The 22592-nt window shown below is 35.7% G+C and overlaps 1 protein-coding gene across 4 annotated transcripts in view; it reads left to right on the forward strand.

Moving 5' to 3' along the window:
• LUC7L (LUC7 like) overlaps positions 1–22592 on the forward strand; it is a 40433-nt gene that overhangs the window by 3241 nt on the left and 14600 nt on the right. For all 4 annotated transcript variants that reach the window (XM_072602057.1, XM_072602047.1, XM_072602076.1 and 1 more), the window contains 2 exons: positions 9230–9328; positions 22363–22473. In XM_072602057.1, the coding sequence (XP_072458158.1) occupies positions 9230–9328; positions 22363–22473 (210 nt within the window). The remainder of the gene's footprint in view (positions 1–9229; positions 9329–22362; positions 22474–22592) is intronic.

A 22592-nucleotide genomic window follows, 5' to 3' on the forward strand; every position in this document is an offset into this window, starting at 1 on the left:
AGTGCCTAAGATAGGATTTGAACCCAGGTTCTCCTGACTCCAGGGCCAATCTATCCATTGTACCACCCAGTTGCCCCTCATTTTATTTTGTGTTTAACTTTTTCCACTAAAGTCTGGCCCTCATGTCTCCTGTGAAGTTGACCCAAGTTTCTTGAAGATTGTCAGTGGGAGGCAGTCTCTGGAAGGCCTTACCAGAAAGGCTGAGTATGAGTCTAGGAGATGACTGTAAATCTTTAGGCTAAGGACCAAGCTACTTGGCTAATAGAAGTGATTCTTCTCACTAGGTTAACTATCAGGTGTTGAATTTTTTCAGCCACGAAAACTCATGAAAACAGGGTTTGGGTTTTTGTTGTTGTTTTTTTAGAGGGGTGGATTGCAAGCCCTGTTGGTGGTGAAACTATCAGAGATGTGCTGGGGCCAGCTCATACTGACTCTTCAGAGCTAATTGTTAAATTTTCCATATGAGCATTTATTTCTTGTAAATTGACAACTGCTACAAATCAGGGCTTGATTGATTGCTTTGCTGATTATCTAGACTTAAAAGTGATGGTGAAAATGCTAATGATGTAAATTAATATGCTCTGCTTACATTATTTTTTGAAATCTAATTTAAACATTTACCACCATAACCCTGGGAAGTATCTTTGAGATACTGAAAAACAGATTTTTAAGTGGAAAGAGAAACAGTAGACCTGGGCCAATTTTGTTTAATACACTTTTCCAAGATGAGTTAGGATTAAAAAATCTGAAGGGCACAACTTTGTCTGTAGTGATGAGCACAGAAATGTAAAATGTAAATTCCTTGAGAGCAGGGGCTTTTTTTTTTCTTTTTTCTTTTTTATATCCCTGCTAATACAAGGCCTTGCACGTAGCTCTGCAAATACTAGTGAATTCCAGAAATTTTGTTGTTTCCTTAGAAGTAGCATTCTTTCTACAAATAATTTTGAGGGCTTTAATAGCATATATTCACTAAGGTGCTCTTTTTGGCATTGGGTGGTGTGAACATAGATTTTTAAAGGCTATGTCAATGGAGTGGAAACTGGCATACCCTACATAGCTAGAAAAGCTTTTGGCTTATACAGTGCTATTATTTTATAATAAACTCTCTCTTATATTGTTCCATGTGTGCTATACTTATCTCACCACTGGAACTATTTTAAGATAATTAGAAAAAGTTAAATTTCTATATAGTACTTAATATAGCATCATTAGAAATGGGTATTGAATATTAATGGGTGGATTGTATATCTTTGATCTCAGAGAACCATCTCATTGGGCTACTATTCCTTGCCATCAAACTAGGAAATATTAGCTAGATTCAGAAAGATTTGTCACCAAGTAGGCTGTAGGGGGTGCTGCATTTTTAAGCCACAGTAATTCCTGAAGACCATTTACTAAGGTATAGAGAGAAGTTGCCATCTTTGTTGGTGGAGGACAACAAAATGATAGATCCTTAAAAGTATTGAGAGATGATGTGCATGTTCTAAGAGATAATTTTCCCTGTGATGAATCATTACTTTGTCTATTATTGCCGTGAGGAAAGAGCCCCCTGTCAGTTACACATTTGGTATTACAGAAGCTGGTAACTTGACTACCATAGCTATAACTCAGTTTGACAATGTTCTTGATAATGCTATAGCTATTTATATACCAGACCTTTGTGGCTCAATAGTAATCATTTTCTCCATTCACAAATGTTCTGATTGAAAAGCAGTAGTGGGAAAGATCCTGGATTACATCCTGGAGTTATAAATGAAAGGGAAGCATTTCAACCTTGTTTCGAGTAACTGTTGAAATCTCATATTGTTTTTGATCACTCTTATAGCTAAGCAAATTGAATACCTGAGAGGTGAAATTAGTTGCCCATTCACTTGAGCTAGGCCTTGACTCCAGGTCTGATACCATGTTTTACGATCCTTGAACTCTGCCAAGTTGCATCTTGAAAGGAGGGTTGAGGACTTGATTATCCATACTTTTATTAGTCATCTTCCAAATGGTTTATATTTTCTGCTTATATGATACCTTGGATTAATGAGTTTCCTGTTAATACTGTCTTATTTTCTATAAAGAATTATTTCCTTTTTTAGTGTTTCCCCTCCAAGATTTCATTATACCAAAGCTAGGTTCAAGACAGCTAACATTTGTTGAATTACTACTGTTTGTAAAGCCCTGTATGATTTTTGTATACTCCACCATACACTTACACTTCATGGTTTTTATAGACTTCAAAGAAATAGCTTTAATACCTTCTAAAGCAGGAATTCTTAACTTGGTGTCCACTCCACTTAGGGGTCCACAAATAAATATCATCTGTGACTTAAATTTTTAAAAATAATTTATATTTTGATATTTTAAAAATATTGTACAATGTTTTGATAAATAATGTTTAGTATTTCAGTATAGTTGCTTTCTTTTGTAGTCTTATATTTTATTTTAGTAATTTTAAAACATTCTGAGAAGAGGTCCATAAGTTTCACCAGATTGCCAAAGGAATCCATGGCAAAAAAGTTAGGACTGTTGTTCTTAAAGGCTTGCCTGTCTGAAGGAAGTACAAATAACTGAATGAATTTGAGTTTGCCGAAATTCTGGTACCACTCGTAGATAAGATTTAGCCCCAAAATTCTAGATAGTGTGAAAACCACCTCTTTTATAACAATAAAAAGTAAACTATGTTAGTGTAGGAATTATAGCGATGTAGAATATTTTTGTCCTTTGAGAAAGTGTTACATTGCTGTAGATAGTCTTCATTTCAAGGATAAATGTACAATTCTCTTAAGTAGTATTATTTGGAGAGAATTACCTGAAGACTTATTGGCAGTTATAAGTATTATAAAAGTGGATTGCACTGAAGGAGACAAGGAGACACTCCTAAAACCTGTGTTATATCCTCTTTGCATTACTCACTCAGGGGATGGTTCGTGGTAGAAATGGCATTAAAGCATGAATTCTTGCCCTGGGGTCTATAGACCCACCCTGTAAGAAGTGGGGCAGGGGATTATGAATTTGCTTGGGGAAAAATTATGTTTTTATTTTCACTGATCTGTGACTGAAAATTATTATTTCCGCTGATTATGAAGGTAGGCAACAAACTTTAGTACTGTTAGGCTTTGTCAGATTGGGGGGCGTAAATGGAACTAAGATACCATCACTATGTTAGGTCAAGATTCTAGTCCCTGAGAGGACTAATGAGAGCAAAATGGCGTCCTAGTATCCCCTACTAAGTGGGGTAGAATATGAGGCAAAGTATCAAGGCGCAGGGAAAGAGATAAGAATTCAGTTATTGAGGCTGAAGTACAAAGTAGGAAGTTTGATCATTATAGACAGTTTAAGAGCCCAGTTGTTACAACTTTGGTTCAGGTTGAGAGCATGATTTGGCAGCATGGCTATGGTATATTGGGTATGAACAAGGAAACTCACTTTTTTCTCTGCTCTTTACTGCTTTGCTATGTGATGTTAGATAAAGGATTTAACAAAAACTTTGAATTTCCTCTGATAAAAATGAGGGAATTGGAGTACATAATCTCTAATGTTCCTTCTGTTGATAACAGTAAGCATAGCTTAAAGCCCAGGTTTTTAAAAAAAAATTTTTGAACTTAAATGTGCTTTGGGGAAAACTTCATGAATTTTCATGTTTCAGCTTTTTATCCATCATAACTGGAATGTAGTCTGATCAATCTGGAGTTTGTTGCTTTACATATTTTTGATTATTTCTTGGTTCTCCTTGAGCTGAATAGGCCACGCCTATTTCATCTCTTAAGAAAGAAAATTCTTAGGGTTTCTCTTAAATAATTGACTATTAGTTATTGTACATGGTAGCTCTTTTAAAATGACCTACTAAGTGGACTTAAGTGTCTAAAAATACTCTATCTCCTTTTATTTTAACTAGTGACGGATTATTTACAAAAAAAGGAAGAATTGCTAAGTGGGGCAATTGTCCTTTTTTGTGTGTACATTTTTCTTAAAATCTACTTATATAATAAGAACTTGAATCAAGTTAAGAAATTGTAATTTTTAATGTTGCATAAGTAAGTCTCAGAAAAACTTAGGGCAATAATAACCAGGTTTTATTTCTATATTTAGAATTCAGTTTAGGAAAAATTAATATGTTATTTTCAGATGGTCATCCCTAGAAGCTGGCCTCGTATGTTGTTCAGGATGATTTTTGTTTTGTTTTGTTTTTTTTGTCTTAAATAACTTTTCCTTATTTTTCGAAGTGCAGCTAGTTTTTTCACAATGAAGATGTTTGGACCACATCACTGACCCTGTCCTTATATAGAGGAGCTTCAACATACAAGTTGATGTTCTCTAACCTCCCAGCTCTTACAATACACTCTTTCACTTCTCCGCCTCAGCCACATGCAGAGATGGTCACACTCTGAAATTCCTCACCTATCCTTGTGCCTCACTTCTAAACTTACTTTTCCAGCTTTTTGTGACTTCCATTCCCTCTGCTCCTCAGTACTCCTCGTTTTTCTTTTCAGTCTGAACTCTTTGAGTTGACCATTTGAGAACATGGTCTTGCTCATCCATCCATCCCCTCCCCCCCAGCTCCTCATTGTCAATCATTTCTTACCAAACTTTAATCTGGGAAAACTCCCACAATCTGCTTCCTCTGTTCCTGCTCACATACTGCCAAAAAGAGCTTGAGGAAGTCAGGCTGGGGTCACTACAAATTTATGTTCTTGACTGGGCCTCACTTCAGCTGAGTAGTCACAGTGGCTGTTCAAATTTCTCTCCCTAGATCTTTCCATACTCCTCCTCCTCCTTCCTTCCTCTCAATTCATGGATTACTGAAAAGTATAGGCCATTTACAGTGAGCCCACTGGTTTTCCCTTCTGTACAACTAATGATTTTTACATTATCCTTCATTCTTTAGTCTCTAAAGAGGTGTCCCTTCTCACCAAGGTCACCCCCTCTACATGTGCCCTTGATTGCCATCTCTTCATATCTCTTCTGGGAGATTGCCCCCACAATTATATCCTCACTCATTCTTCAGTCTCTCCTTGTTTACTGGTTACTTCCCTTCCGTGCCGCTTATAGCTCATCTCCATCTTTAAAAAAACTTTCATTAGACCCTTCCATCCCCTCAAGCTAATTTTCTGTCTTTCCTCTCTTAGACATTCAAATTCCAAGAAAAAACACTATCCTGTCTACTTTCCTCTTATTTACTTCACTACCCTTTATAGTCTAGATTCTGATATGATTCATGTGACCCCAACATTATAGTTGTCAAATCCAATAACCATATTTCAAGCATCATCCTTTTTGATCTGCCTGAAGGACAGCAGCCAGGTAGTGTCATGAATAGAACAGTGGTCTTTGGAGTCAGGAGTTCAAATTCAGCCTCAGATACTTATTAGTTGTTTTATCCTGAGTAAATCACTTAACCTTGGTTCTTCAGTTTCCTCATCTGTCAAATGGGTAATAATAAATAGCCTCACAGGATTTTTGAAAGGATAAAATGAGATGATATTTGTAAGTGCTTTCCAAACCTTAAAGTACTGTGTAGATGCTAGCTATTACTATTTGACACTGTCATCCTGTGTACTTTATCCTCTTGGTGTCTTCATGACATTGCCCTAAGCTGCTTCTCCTTCTACTCGTCTGCTCTTCTTCAGCCTTTGTTTTCCATCTGGTACCCCTAACAATTGGTTTACTTCAAGGCTCTTTGCTGTGAGCTCTTTATACATTCTCTCTGTGATCTTGTCAGTTCCCATGGGTCTAATTATTATCTCTATAGGTGATTCTCAGGCCTTTATATCCAGCCCTAGCCTCTCTTCTCTGCTTCAGTCCTGCGTCACCTAAGGGACTTTTCAAAATGAATGGCTTATAGGCATCTCCGATTCAGCATGTCCAAAACAGAACTCACCTTTGTCCTCAAACCACCCCTCTTTTCGATCTTCTGCTTTTCTTGAGCTTGATTTCCTTGACTCCTTACTCTTCACCCACATTCCAGTCAGTTGCCAAGTCTTGCTGATTGTCCCTCCACATTTCTCACCTGTCTCCCACAGCCATAACAGTAGGCCCTTGAGCTATTGATATTGCTTGCTAAAAGCTTAGGTCAGCCCATGTCATTCTCCTGCTCAAACTCTAGCAGCTCTCTAATACCTTTACGATCAAATATAAACTCTCTTTGGAATATCCTTTACAAATCTGGTCTCAAAACTATCCCTCTAGACTTATATACATTATTTCTCTTCACATCCTCTGTGGTACAGTCAAATTGGCCCTCTTACCATACCTCTGTATGTATCTGTATGTTGCCTCTGTGAATAGGATGTAAGCTTCTTTAGCCGAGGACTGTTTTGTATTTATGTACACACTTCCTAAATATTTTGTCTTGATTAATTGATTGACCTCATTCTCTTCTTTTCGAGATTAGCACATAGAGGAATCCAAGTGGAGCTTGATATTACTGAGATTTTTATGCAAGAATGGGAGAAAAAAAAAATCCCTAGCAGGGCCGTTTAATATTCTCTTGAAGCTTTACCTGCTTGATTTCCAAGCTGACTGGAATATTATTCTTTTTCCCTCTCATCTGTGCTGTCTTGTTCTCCTGGTATACACGTATAACTCCCAAGATTCTGCAGAAATCAAAAGTACCTGCTAATCATGAAAAAACAAGCTATTGCCTGCAGTGAATAATCTTGGTTTTAGAAGACAGGGTAGAATGACCCTCCTCTTGCTACAAAGGGGAGAGAAAGGATGATAGGAATACAGACTTGCATATACTATCAGATAGAGTTGTTTTGTGAATCAGTTTTACTTAACTGTTCTCTTTTTCAAGTGGGGGGGAAGCTAGAACTTCTTCAGGAGATAAGTTTTTGGTTTTTTTTCAGGGGTATTGTTTTTTTTAATGGTTAAAGAAAAGGGAGAAGAAAACCTTTCTGGTTAAAGTAGTGCACCCAGAGGCAAATATCATTGTGGGAGACTGTGGTACTCTGTAAATAGTGCTGGAGCTAAGAATAACTGATACTTGAATATTTTAAAATTCATAATTTACATACCTTCTTTCATTTTTAACCTCACAATAGCCTTGTAAAGTTAGTACTACTGGTATTATCTCCATTCTACACAAGGGGAAACTGAAGCTTAGAAAGACTTAAGTGACTTAGCTGTGACTCAACAGTTAGTTAAGGGTCAGAGATGGAACTTGAACCAACTTTTCCTGGATAGTGTAGCAATCAAGTCACTCATGCACTTCCTCTTTAGCTGAGATTGAATCTTAGCTCTGTCACTTACTACCTGTGTGACGTTTGGCAAATTGGAATAGGTGACCTCTGAGGTTTCAGTTCTTAGTTCATGATTTTACAATTATTGGAAGACATATGGCAGTTTCTCCAATTAGCCCTTCAAATAGTACTTGCAAGAACTTTGAGGTTCAGAGAGTAGAAGTGTAGATAGAGTAAGTGGCATTGAGAAGTTAGCTGTTAGGACACCTTTCCTATTTCTCCAGGTCATTCTAGTTGCCTGTTTTCCTAGAAGCCCACAAACCAGAGCCTAGGTGCTCAAATTTGGGTAACTGATAGCTAATGGAGGAGGTTTGGGAAGCATCAGGTTTATAGAGAAGGAATTTTGATCACAACAACTATAGCCATTTCTTCATTAGAATGGTAGCTTGCACATGCCACCTGGCTTTCTACTTTTTCCTCCAGTTCTACTACAAACCTTTAATGTTTCCACATGGCAAAGTATCATGCAGATGTATTCAGTTGTCACAGTAATCCTGCAAGGTAGAAAAAGGGGAAGACTTCGGTGTGCTTTTTCTCTGAAAGGCTGTTGTGTAGAAAAGTAATACGTTCAACCTTATGTTTTGACATAGTGTGACATAGTAGAAGAAATGGAGGCAAGACACTTGAGTTTAAATCCTGCTTCAGACACATACTAGTTATGTGACAAGCAAGTCAGTTAATCTCTGAAAGCCTCAGTTTAATCATCTTTAAAATGGGCATTAAAGATCTAGAGCTAGAAGGTGCTATAAGGCCATCTAGTCCAATTTCCTTTTACAAGTGAAACTGAAGCCTAGGGAGGTTGTGACTTATTTTTCAATTAAGATACATTTACTCATCATCTTTTCTACCCCTCCCAATTTAAAAAACCCCCACAAAACTTTTGTAAGTAGTCATAGTCATGCAAAACAGATTCTTTCTGTTGGCTGAGATTTGTGATTTGCCCTTGATTACACATCTAGTAAACATCACCTGTACCATACTCATAGGTGTGAGGAAAGCACTTTAAAGTGTTATAAAAATGTCAGGAATTATTCACAGAATCCTCAGAATTTCTGAGTCCCAGTTTGATACAGTTGTTTGTGCTTTTTTTAAATGCAAGTAATATCATGAACCCAAATTCCCATGTACTGTTTTTTGCTTCTACCTTTATCTGAGTACCTCTTCTTCCTCCTCTCTGCCTTTATAACTTGTGCGTTTACCATCATCAGTAGTAATGGTTACAATTAGGAAACTTAGGACTAATTTTGAATGTTTTCTTTATCTGTATGAAAATTTAGAAATTTGATCAAACTCTGGTTATCCTGACTAGCCTTTTTGTCTGCTTTGTAGACTTTAGTTTGGCCTCACAGAATATGTAGGGTAGATTTTGATTAATCAGAAGTGAAAACTTCCTAATATCAAAACCTGTCTGAAAATGGAATGGCTCTTTTAATCTATAGTGAGCTTTCCATCACTGGAAGTCTTCAGGCAAGACACTTGACAGGGATGTTGTAAAAGGGATTGATGCCTTGGAATATAATTGAACTGAATATCTTCAGAGGACTTTTCCAGTTCTGGAATCCTTTGATTCCTCATTGCTTTCTCCTTTTATTGTACTACTTCCTATTTTCTTGAGATTTATGGGTCAAATGTACTAGCCATTTGATAGATGACAGGATGAATTGGACTTGACAGATGGCACAATAAAATTGGCAAAAATAAGCAAGTTATGTTACAGTTTTCATCATCACAATGCCTTACTATCATGGGACTAACAGCAGCCTGGCCCCTGGTTAGCTGTTAATGTAACATTTTAAAACTTCATAAAGCCGGGAGTATTAAGAGAAACAAAACTTGCCAATAGTAACCTTTTTCTTAATTTTCTAAAGTTGGCTTTGGAATTTGAAAACCTTGATAAATCAAATGAATAATGAAATGTACCAGCCCTTCTTAGTTGCTTTCTACAACAGGAAAAGTTTTCGTGCATTGATATGATGCTTTTTTTTTTCCTTTCACAGCGCATGGACTTAGGAGAATGTACAAAAATTCATGACTTGGCCCTTCGAGCAGATTACGAGATAGCGAGTAAAGAAAGAGACCTGTTTTTTGAGCTGGACGTAAGTCTTATTTTGTATAAATTAATCCAACCCCATTGTGAGTACTTAAATTTCGAGCTGACATTTTTTTCTTTATAGCTTGTTGCTGAAGTTGCTCTCCTGGCGTATTCTTCCCACATACATCCAGACATGCTGGAATGTAATGGACTGGAAATATTGGGATTTTCATAGATGGTATGGGAACTGGATGTTATGGAAAAAAGATATTAAGTTTTGTATAGTTCAGGACTCGTTTGAAAATTCTATATTTTTCCTATGTGTCTTCACATAGATTCATGCCATTTTCCATTCCTCCTCACATACATGAACAATGACAGATAGACAAACTGGTTTTGGGAAAGGACTAGGACAGAGAGAGAAGATCATATTTATAAGGCCTGTAAAGAAGAGCAGAGCTAATGTGAGAGCTTAAAAAAGATTCAATTGGAGCACATGATCAAAAAATGGATTTCATCCATTCATCCATCTCCAAATTGGAGAGCTGTGAGGCCATGTGTTGTGTTATCAAAGTTTGAGGGGAAAATGGACAGTTTTCAAAGAGAAAGCTGGAAAGAATTTTATATTGCCTTATTTGAAGATTTGGAGGGTAAGGAAGGGGAGGGTTGGGACAGTTTTCACTGTCAAATTTATAGCTAAAATGGATTAGATTTTTACATAAATCCTTAATTAGGTAATGCTCAGTTGTATTGATTGAAATCTCGATTATATATTTTTTAGAAATAAGTTACCTAACATTTTTAATCTAGTAATCAGATCAAAATATCAGTACACTATTGAAGACTGATCTATTTTGTTTTTAAAGTTTCTTATAACTTCTGCAAAGCCAGGGTGGGGGAAAATTTTCCCTAAAATCTGATTCAAGTTGAAACCTGAAGATTTAAATGCATGAGAAATGATAGTTACAAGGTACTTGGATTTAGGAATTGAAAATGATAGATGATTTCTGAAAAATAAGACAATTGGAAAGTACATGTATATACTATATAGAAGTGGGGGTTCTTACAGTGCATACTTGTGTACTCTGAGATACAAGCATTTGTCATTAACAAATTATCCTTTATTTTGAAACTCTTTTTTGAACTATCTTTCCCACCTCCCAGGCTTGTGTATTGGACAAGTTGACTTCTTGGCTCCTCACTCTTAAATATCTAATCATCCAAGTCTTTTTGATTTATACTTTCCACAGCTTCTTGCATATCTCTCCCCTTCTCTCAATTTACATTGCCACCATCTTAGTTTAGACCCTCATTGCCTCTCCCCTGAACTATTCCACCAACTTTCTGTGTGGTCTTCCTTATTGAACCTATCCTCCACATAGTTGCCAAACTAATTTTTCTCAAACACAGGTCTGATTATGTCTATCAGAAATACTTTTAGGCTTAAATAAAAACTGATATTTAAAACCCTTAACAACCTGACACCAACCAACCTATCTTTCTAGGCTTATACTTTATTCTCCTTCATAAACTCAATGGTTCAGTCAAACTGACTTTCTTTTGCTGTACCTCAAACAAGACTTTTAATCTCTCATGTCTGTACTTTTTAAGAGGCTGTTATTCATGCCTGGAATGTACTCTCGCCTGAGTTGTAGAATTTTTGCTTCCTTCACAACTCAAGGTACTACCTTGACATGAGACTTGCCCTTATATCTGTCTGTCCCCCACTGCTAATTCCCTCTTTCCCTAAAGTACCTTGTATTTAGTTTTTATTTATTCTGGTTATATTTATATGTTTTCTCCCCTGATCTGAATATAAGCTTCTTGAATACAGGGACTTCTTTTTCTTTGCATCCTCTGTGTCTAGAAGAGCTCTTGGCACATAGGCATTTAATAAATTCTTGTTGGTTGATTTTATAGTGGGACATGTAGGGGAATACCTGTGGCCAGGGTACTATCATTCCCCTGTATTTCTACCAGAACTGTAGTCTCTCCTATATGCATTCTCTAATGGATAGTGCTCTCTGCTGATCACTTGTTGCTGCCTTAACAAAAGTATGAATTAAAGTGATACAGTAAAGTAGAAAGAGTCTAGAATTTAGTCAAGGACCTTGCTGGAATTGCACTGTTTAAATCTTAGAAGGAAGTGACCTTGCATTTTAGAATTGGTGATGGAGAAGGAAAGCATAGTTATACAAATTGTGACATATACCCTGATTTTTGAGAGAATAGATAAAGTCCTTAAACCTAAAATTTGCAAGAGAAATTCAGCCCAGGATGAACGGTAGCTCCCAAAAATAAAATCCTCAAGACACAAAAGCAAAACAGTTCTAGTGAGTAGGAAAACGGGAAGTTAAGAGATTGATGTGGATACACTTGGAATTTAACTGTCATAGATTTTAAAAAGATAGGTACAGAATATAGAAGCAAGGACACACAATGATGTATGTCACAGAAGCACATAAAGGTATACAAATAGTGTCAGGAATGGTGACAGTGTTAAAAAGCTTAGTTTGGTGAGGAAAACTGAGGACAATAGAAAGGTATTAGGAGCGGTTTAGGAAAAATAGGAAGATCACAGAAAGGAAAGGACAATAAATACCCCAGCTCAGCAGATGTGACTGTGAAAGGGCTGAGTGGTGAGAATGCAAGGTTTCTCACCTCTTGTATTACTTTTGTTTTCTCTGCCAATGGGGTGTTTTTTAGATCACAAAGAACAGAACAAAAACAGCTCAAGTTATTAGAGAATCAAGATCAAGTTCAAATGTTGAAACACATCTGGTCCATATTAACGGTATACAACCTAGGGCACTGAAAAAACTGTCAGGAATTCAGAGCCACTGTCTCTATCGTGAAGAATGGGAGAGATGCTACAGTAATGGAAAAAGGAAGTGGCGGTCAGAATCAGCATAGCTTCATCAAGAGCAGGTCATGGCCTAACATTCTTTTATGACTGAGTTACTAGAATGGTAGACCAAGGGAATGGTGTAGAAATAGCATAGTTCAGTTTTAGCAAAAGTATTTGATATAAGATGTCATACTATTTTTGTGGAAAAGACAAGTAGGCCAGGTAAGATATGAAGAAATGTGGACTGGGTAAAATAAAATTAGGTGGATTCAGACCTCGTTGGCCAAGCATACTTAGTATTTGATGTTGGCTTGGAAGAAGATCTTTAATGTGATGACCTATAGGGACCTGTGTTTAATTCTGCTCTTTTTAAGATTTTTAGTGATAATTAATGTACTGCATGATGAAGTGTAATAGGGATTTATGTAGAGACTTAAGCTTGAGTGGATTCAAAGAATTAACTTTATATGTATAAGACGAGAGGTTAATTTTAGAGAAAGAAGCAACACAAAAACTAATGGAAATGAAAAATTATTTTACTGTTAGTATTCTTAAGTAACTGAATATAACAAGTATGTGTTTAAAGATTAAAATAATTATATAAAATAGATATTTTCTTTCCCTTTTAAAATCCACAATAGATTTTTATTTTGAATTGTATTCAATAATTCATATATTAAATGACATTTTATACAGTAACAGATGATTTCAACAAAGTGACTAAGGTCCATTAATGATCTAGTGAGTCTCTCTGACATCTCACCAGAAGCTCAGAAGTTAGTCATAGCTTACATCTTCTTGAAAATGATGTATCCCAGAGCTGTAGATTGCCTTAGTTTCCTGTAAATGTAACCCCTGGCCAATCAGCAAGATTGTTTTAGGTGAGGATTAACCAGCCAACCAGATTATAGGGAGAGGATATGCTTATTGAAATGCTAGAGTGAATTGGTCACTTTGAAGCTTTTAAATCATTCTTGACAAGCTGAACCTCATTTTCTTCCTCTGTGAAATGAAGATACTGGATTAAGTGATCTCTAAAGTACTTTCCAGTTCTAAAGTTCTTTGAATCTATGTCATGCGGGTTTTCTGATCTCATTTAATGTAGTACAAAGTTGGGTGGGGTGTTTAATCACTTAAAAAGATAATGGGGAATCTTTTTTAGGTGATCATAGGGATATAATGAGCATATTTGCATATTGAAACAAGTCCTCTCCTTGAGTCCATTGGTTGGAAAGTTCTTCATTAATTCAACTCTTTGAGGTGAAGGGTGGTTTGGGTGCTTCACATTTTTCAATCTGTTTTGCTATACAAATTACATTTAAAAATACGTCATTCCTCACTTAAGCCTGAGTTCCATTCCTATAACAAAGAATAAAAAAGAGGGAAAATCGGCTATCACAATTAATGAAAACATCAAACAAGTCTGGCAGTATATACCCTCCTTAGTTAAGACACATTTTCTTATCTCTTCAGGACTAATATTCGTCATAATTCAAGTGTTCACTTTTCTTGTTCTTTACAGGCACGTTGTGTATATTTTTTTCCTTGTTTGGTTTTACTTTATCCTGTACTACTAGTTCATATAAGTTTCCATCCTTCTTTGTATTCTTTGTTTTAATTGTTTCTCAGGACATTTTAATATTTCATTACATTGTATACCACAGTTTGTTTAGCTAATCTCTAAACAGTGAGTACTTTGTTTTCATTTCTTTTCTAAAAATGCTGTTGTAAGTGTCTCAGCTTATGAGTCATTTTGTCTTTGTCCTCTTTGAGGTGTAGGCTTAGTAGTGGAATCTCTGGGTCAGTGTGTAGACATTTTGTTCACTTTTTGTGCCTAACTACAGATGCTATGCCGAATGGTTGAACCACTTCACAGTAACATCACGTCAGTGTCTTTGTATTTTCATAGTCCTTCACCCCCTATCCCCCACATTGATTTCCTAATCTTTTATCATTGCCAAGCTACTGGGTATGAATGTAAAAACCACAGGGTTGTTTTGATATGCAATTCTGATATTGGTGATCTAGAAAAAAAATCAAATGTAGTGGTTAGTAGTTTGCAATTCTTTTGAGAACTGTTTGCTTTAAAAAAGCCTTTGACCATTTGTGCATTAAATTGATCCTTCTTTTTTTTAAAGTTAGTTGCTTTGATGCCTTTTGTTTTTTTAGAAAGACCAACATAAAAACTAAAATATTGGATTAACTCAGTCTTTACTTTCTTGTTTATTCGCAGACTAGCAAAAACAGTCCCCAAATATCCAGGATTAACCTGTTCAATTAGAGATTGTTTACCTCCCAATGATTTCACATGTAAGGAGAATCTAATGACAGCTGTAGGGGACCTTTAAGATTATAGTTTTCTAATTTAACTCCTAACAGTTACAGCTGCTGAAAAAGTGCAGTGAAAAAATGAGGTAGTGAGTTTCTTGTCACTAGAGGTCTTCAAGGAAAGGCTACTTGTCAGTTATGTTGTAGAGTGGATTTTTATTCAGGTGCAGGTTGGAGAAGTAGGCCTCTGAGGTCCCTTCCAGCTTTGAGATTTTGCAATTTTTTGACTTGTTTCAAATCCCAATTCTCACTTCACCCTTTGGATCCTCATTTTCCTCATCAGTACCATGATCTTAATGATCTCTAAGACTTCTTTCAGCTCTTTCAGCTCTAAATCTCTGACCCTGTGAATCTTATATTGCCTCTAAATGTCCTGTCTAACTGAATGTGCTTAAAGGAGAGAGAAAGTTGCTTACTTTATAATAAAATGGCAGTTTTCTAACCCATTTTTCTTTTGGTTAAATTGCACCACTAGTTAAAAGAGGTTCTGATGAGCTTAGCTTTCCCATTCATTCTTGTTTAGTTAATATGTCAGGGCAGATTTTTAATTGGTTAAAATAACTATATAGATTTCTCAAAACTGAGATACAGAATAGTATCATGTCTTTGGGCCTTATCTAGTATATACTTTCAAGGTCTTCCCAACACTTCCCCTTCCTTCCCCTCCTCCTTCTCCCCCGTCCCCTCCCCACTTCCCTCTTCCCCTCACCCACCATCATTCCATTCCACATATGTAATAACATGGATCATCAAAAATGACTCAATATTTTGATTCTGAATTGCAGTTTACATTATGAAGTTATTTTGTAAGTTTCAATTTCTTAATTATGGTGTGTTTTTTTGGTTCTCTTGCATTAATATGGCTCAAACATTATTAAAAAGACTTATTTACTGCTCTTGCATTTTTTCAAACGTGATAATTGACAGCTCTTTTTTTTTTAAAAACAAACTTGATGTATCAGTTTATAGCAAAAGAATCAGTCTTTGGAAGAGGGGGAGTCAGTAGAGGAGTATATCTTTTTTAAAGCCTTCTGCTAGTGTTCACTCTCTTGATGAAAGAATGAGAAAATTGGCACATCACATGATGTTATCTTCCTTGGTTGCAAAAAAAAATCTCTCTTCTGATTTGAGAAAAATAGAAGTTTTTCTTTTTTGGGGTCTTTGTTTTTACTTTTTGTTTTTTGCTGCCCAATTTGCACCTACATAGGATGATGTGTCTGTGCAAAAGAAAAATCTTTCCTTTCATAGATACCACTCTCTGTGTTATTTGATTTCTTCCCCCCTCTCCCCCAGGGGCTAACCCTAAAATTTTAGGAGTTGTAAATTCTTCTGCAGAACCAAATTGTGGCTTTCCCATTTCTTTCTAGAGACGTAGGTTGTTTTATGTTGTGCTATTTTTTTTCCCTCCCAATTTTCTTGCAAAAGATTTTCTGGGACTTTTAGTTGATAGAAATTTTCACATAGAAGACATACATGCCTCTGCTTTTCAAACTACAAGTTATAAATCTAAAATGGTTAAAAAAACATACTTTCTCTGATTAAAAAATAATAATGTTGCTTATTTTGTTTTCAGTAGGTATCAAACCCAAATAGCAAATATATAATTTTCCATAAATATTCTTATACATTGCCTAAAAATTGACTTTAGCTTTTTACCTCCTGTTAATAGGCTTATAATCTGGGCTGAATGAATCCTACTTGTTCTTTGTTCTTGAATATTTCAAGCAAAAGCTTTGTTACCATGTCAACAACTGTTTAACTTTCCATGTATTTATATTTTGTTCCCCAATTAAAATTGTTCATAGAGTGTTCCAGGTAAATAAATATTGATTGATTGATTTGATTGAAAGATAGTACTAATAATATTAACAAAGCTCTATTATGTTGAACCAGTTATTAGCTTTATGCTACAATTGATGCATGAACTTGTTTCTGCCCTTTGGGAATTGTTAAAAGAATGATTGTGCAGTTTACGTGGTATGAATTACTTACATTTTCTTGCATATCTCTATACAATTACCTTGGAAAAAGATCTGACAAATCCCTCCATTACTTAATAAACTCCAGAGGTTTCCCTGTTAGCTCCAAGATCAAATAAAAACTCATCTTCTCCTTGTAGAATTCCTAATTTTCTTTAAGGTTCAGCTCAAGTACTTTCTTCTACATGAAACCTTTCCTGATCATCTCTCCCTACTCCCTCCAGTTGCTAGTATAAGAACAAATTATCTTGAATCTCTCTTCCAAATTTCTGTCTCTCTTTCACCAAACGTTATCATCTCTGAATGTGAATACCTTTGGAATTTCACTTTTGTTTTTATTATCTCCAGCATTTAGTACTTCTGACACAGAGACTTAATAAATGGTTATTGTCTGATAGTAAGCAATTAATGAAGGACTCTAATATTTATCAAATGTAAAACATAGGACTCACTTTTATAGTTCTAATTTTTCTGTTTTCCTCAAAATTATATGTCAAAATGAGAGTAGATTTATATTAATAAGCCTAGTGAAGTAGCTAATTTGTTTGGGAAGATACATTGAATGTATGGAAAGTAAATTGGGATATCTAGGTATCATTTAATGACTACCTTACAAAAGGATGTAAACTATTAAAATAAAGTAGCACTCTTGTTTTATCCTCTTCAGTTTAAGGCAAAGTGAACTAACACATACTTCTTAATTCCATCCTTAACATTTCAAAAATTTTGCTTAAATGATTATTCAACAAAGCACATTTGTATCATCTTAACTATCCATATTTGCTTGCCCAGTCAAAATTCTGGTACCTTTTATCTACCAACCTTCAGGACACTCCCCATCCTCAGTGAGTTCATATTAGTATTCTTTCACATATTCTAACCTCAGTTTCTTATCTTACTCCTTTCTCATGACTTCCTTCACTTTAATCATTCACAAAGTTGGTCATATAATTGATTCTGCTGTTTACCTCTTCATGAACTCTGAAATTCCTTTATCTGATCATAATCTGTTGGCATTCCTCCTTTCCCTCTGCCTTCCCCTCTCCAGCACTGTTCTTCATCGACACGGTGACCTCCAATCTTTCCATCCCTTAGTTCACTTCCAGGCTGTCTCTCCTCCTTCCCTCATCTTTGACCCCTTGGTGAATCATTCAAACTCTATACTGTCTTCTCTAGTCTCTTGCCCCCTTATTATATTGCTGATCTTCATCAACCAAGCCTCAGGCTTGACCCCTGTATTTGCTCACACTGCTGAATAGAACTGGAGAAAATCACAAAACACTGCTGACTGGGTTCACCAGAAATAAATCTTATATGACCTTAACTGAGCCCTTGCTGTTGCCAGGCAATCCTTTTATACTTCCCTAATTAATTCACTGTTTCACCACAGCAGTTTCTCCAGACATTTTTATCCTTCATACCTTCTGTGGCTCTCCTCCTTCCACCTTCTCAGTTTTGATAACTTTACCAGAAGAATTAAGGCCATTCATCAAGCCAGAGATTCCCAAAGTGGGTAATAATGCCCCCTGAGGGGTACTGGAATGATCCTAGTGGGGGCCAGTGGTAGCCTCTAGTGCAGTTGGGGCGGGCATTGAATTAAAATAAGGGGTGGGGGAAGGTAAACATAAGGTAAGAAGAGAACTTTGAAAAATCATTGGTACATGTTTCATCTGTTATGTAACAGTTAAAGTCATAGTGATTATATTATTTTCCAAACGAACACAAAGAATTTAAATTATAACTGATCAGTCAAGTCCGTTGACAGGTCTTAACAAGCAGGTGTTGGCAGGTAAGTGTGTTGCACATTGTCAGGAAGTCCAGCATACATCACAGGAATATGTGCATGTAATGACTTGTTTACAATATTGTATTGTTTACTATATATATATATATATATATATATATATATATATATATATATATATATAGTTACATGACCCAATGTCATCAAAATTTCAGTGCAGGAAAACCACAAATTTACAACATATGCTGAAATTTCAGGTGTGTCATTTAAAAATATATGTGTATAATATTACATACTTTTTTGAAATGACACAAATTTTTTTTTAAAACCAATAAAGTGTTAAAGAAAGATGTTCAGAGGGGCACTGACTAATTTATTTTTTTTTAAATGGGAGCAGTAGGCCAATACGTTTGGGAACCTTTGATTTAGACTTCCATCTCTCCTCATCTATTATCCACATGCCTTCTACCACTCTCTCCTTCACCCATTTCACATGAAGAGATGGTCCTTTTCTCTGCCATCTTTTCTTTCCTTCCTATATCTTCCCTATCTTCGGAAAAACTTATTGGATCCATTCATCTCTGCTGACTCTTGTCTTGTATCTCCTACATTTTGTGGCTAAATTCCTTGAGAAAAATCATTTACAAGCAGTACCTCTACTTCTCTCTCTTTTTTATTTTTTATTTTTTTTTTATTTTTTAATTTTTTTTATTTTTTAATGTTTAACAATCACTGCCATACAATTGTGATTTTATCCCCCCCCACCTACCCCCCACTCCCCCCCTCCCTCCTCACGACTGCATACAATTCTGTATAGATTCTACATATACTTTCCTATTGAGTATATTTTCACTATAGTCATGCTATGTAGTCAGACTAAGATAAATGAAAGAAATCGTATAACAAATCAGAACATGATACACAAACACATACACATACACGAACATGATCTGTTACATTATGTGAGTGACTTCCATATTTCTCTCTCTGAGTGTGGAAGGCATTTTGCCTTGAGACCCACCATTGGGATTTATTTTTTTTTTTTTGTAAGAAGTTCTTGTGTTATTACAAAAATCTAGGTCTACCAGAAAAAACTCTCACACACTGTGGTCGTTGCTGTGCATAAAGTTCTCCTGGTTCTGCTCCTTTCACTCAGCATCAGGTCATATAAGTCCTTCCAGGCCTCTCTGAAGTCTTCTTGTTCATCATTTCTTATGACACAATCTCTACTTCTCTCTTAAGGTTTCTGACTTTATCATTCAACTCAAATTACTCCACAAAGTTCCTAATGCTCTTTTTTAAATTGTCCAATCTAATGACTTTTTCTCAGTCCTCATCCTTCTTGACCTCTCTGAAACTTGCCACTGTTGGTCACCCTCTTCTCCTTGATATTCTCTTTTCTCTAGGTTTTTGTGACACTACTCCTGGTTCTATCTGTAACTGCTCCTTCTTGGTCTCCTTTACTAGATCTTCATCAGAATTATGCCTGCTAACTGTGGACGTCCTGCAAGGTTCTGACCTAGATCTTCTTCCTCTCTACTATTTCACTTAGTGATCTCATCAGCTCCCATTTCATTCATCTCTATACTGATGATTCTCAGATTTATTTATCCAGCCCTAACCTCATTCCTCACTTAAAGTCTTGCATTTTCTGAGTGGCTGTTAAGCATATCAGGCCAGATGTCTTACAGACGTCTTAAATGCAATGTGTCCAAAACTAAACTATCTTTCTCTCCTCAAACATTCTCCCCTTCCAAACTTCACTATTACTGTTGGGCATCACTTCCCAGGCTCCCAACCTAGGTATCATCAACTCTCTTTACTTAGCTTTCTTGACGTACTTCCCCCCTGTCCTCCCCACTTGTCCAGTCTGTTGCCAAGACCTGTTGATTTTACTTTTATACCATCACCTTTTATACCATACACCTTTTCTGATACTGCCACCCTAGGTTAGCAATCCTTGGTTTAGAAAAAAGTGAAAGAAAGTACAGGTATCAAGTTACAGATAACCTTTTAAAAGAGTTTGATAAATGAAGGGAAAATATAGGACAGTAGCTAGTGGTAGTTTTTTAAGAACAAGGGGAGGTTTGAGCGTTTTTGTGTGTGACAGAGAAAGACCTAGTAACTGGGTAAATATTAGAAATGAAAGGAATAGGTCTTAAGTAGAGGAATTGACCTTGGTAGATAGAAGAACACATCTTCCTTGGTGACTTAGAGAAAGAAGTAGAGGACAATGTCAAAGGGTTTTGAAATTTTGAGAAAAGATTGGGGCGAATGACTTCCTGGTCAAGTATGATAACATCTCAGCTGAGAGTTTTGGGAGAAGGGCATGCTTGAGGAGAGAAGAGAAGTTTTCAAACAGTTCAACGGTATGGGACAGAGATTCAATTAAGAAGGAGTAAAAAGATTTCCTCTAGGGTAAGTTAACATAAATTTGTAATGGACTTTGATCTGCCTGTGAATAGGAGTCAGCATATGTGAGTATGAGCAGAAAATATACTTACTAGATGCTGAAGTAATAAGAAGAAAGTAAATATAACATGGTGATAATGAAAAAGAGTATTTCCTAACATAACCATGACCTTTATACATGTATTGTACTCTGAATTTGATAGTGGTCAGGTCATTTAGCTTATTCAGTACTTTACTATTTTTAACTCACTTAAGAGCATACCTGGAAATTTGAAAATTTTTCTATTTGGTTTTGGTTTGCAGTGTATAAACCTAGTATTTTAATCTTACTACTTCAGTTTTTGTGTAAGCAGTTAGCAAAATATTCATATTACCTGAGGTTATGTAACCTAGCTATATTAGAAAAATGTATTCTAAACTGAATTTCCAGTAACAGATGTTATTCTGAGATTCTGCATGTAATGTGAATATTAAACCACTGAAAATTTAATAAATGAATAAATCATTAAGTTCTTACTGGGGATCTAACTCAACTGACTGTCATAATTTATTTAGTTGGGATCATAAGATTGATATTAGCATAGGATCCCTTCCCTTTGGACTGTTTCCTAAACCATTCTGAAAAATAAATAACCTGTAGCTTTAAAGATCTCCAGAGAAGGCCTCCCTATGACTGGCCTTTTTTTCTATTTAGAAAAAAAAAAATCTTATTAGGAAGTTAATCTCTTTAACCTAAATCCCTTTTTTTGTCCTAATTCTAACCTTGATAAAGTTGGAGAATGGCTGATTGCCACCTTCTATAGCTATATTTGAATATTTAAATTTATCATCACCCGCTTCACACTAAACTTTTTTTTTTTAACTTTTTCTTGACAGGCTTAATTTGTAACATGTATTTAACATTGTTTGCTTTGAATATTTAAAGTGGTATTTCCAAAGACTTCAGATAGCCTGAAGTTTATCATCTGTTAGTATGGTCTATCATGAAAGGAGCACTGAATTTTAAGTCAAAACAATGGGAGGGTGAAAGCTCTGCCAGTGGCTGACTTGACAATCCTGGACAATTCATTTCATATTGGGATCATTGTTTCCTTGTGTGTAAAATGGGGAGATAGTTGAATGTATGATCTGTGCAGACTTTTCCAGCCCTAAATCTTTGATCACATGACATGTTTATACATGTTTATAGTTTTCCTAGTGAACAGTAGGTTAACCTTTCTCCTCAGAACCTATTACTGCATTTTAAAGTATTTCTCCTGTCAAATTTTATCCTTTTTAAAATAAAATTGTCCTATTCTGGCTAGAATAAAATTTTCTCTTTGGCTTTTTGGATGAAATTCCTTCCCATCTCTGTCTTTACATATTATATTGTATGTTACATTTGTCTTCTGTGAATTTCCAGCAAAGATCTGTTTTTAATTTTCTTTTTCACTTTTCTGTAGATGTCAGGGAACATTTAATTTTTCCTGAAAATTTTCTAAGTAAGTTAATGTTTTTATGAAAATACCCCAAAGCTTTTTCAGTGGAAGAAAAAAAATTAATTATCCCTCTGTATTTGTACCTTCCTGAGTCCTCTTTTTAAAAAGAGATTTCAAGAAAATACTTTTGTCAAATATTTGGGTAGGGTTGGTGGGTTTTGTTTTATTTTTTAGGAGATGGAGGAACCATGTGTTACCTTGAAATTTTTCCCTTAAACCGGCTTCCCAACTGTAAGAAACTGACCTCAGTTTGTATTTTGTGCTGTAAGAAAACAGGTCATTATAGTTGTCTTTTTATCTTAAATGCAGGCAATGGATCATCTGGAGTCCTTTATTGCAGAATGTGACAGGAGAACTGAACTTGCCAAGAAACGACTTGCTGAAACACAGGAAGAGATCAGTGCTGAGGTTTCTGCAAAGGTAGTATCATCATTTCATGAAACGTTTAATTAATTTCCTACATTTCTATTAATGATGAGCTTTTGGAATCTTATATCTTTAAAAAAATCACTTGTGTAAGGAGTTATCTAAATCTCAGC

Source organism: Notamacropus eugenii, chromosome 1 (genome assembly GCF_028372415.1).
Source record: "Notamacropus eugenii isolate mMacEug1 chromosome 1, mMacEug1.pri_v2, whole genome shotgun sequence".
In the NCBI taxonomy this organism is placed as follows: Eukaryota; Metazoa; Chordata; class Mammalia; order Diprotodontia; family Macropodidae; genus Notamacropus; species Notamacropus eugenii.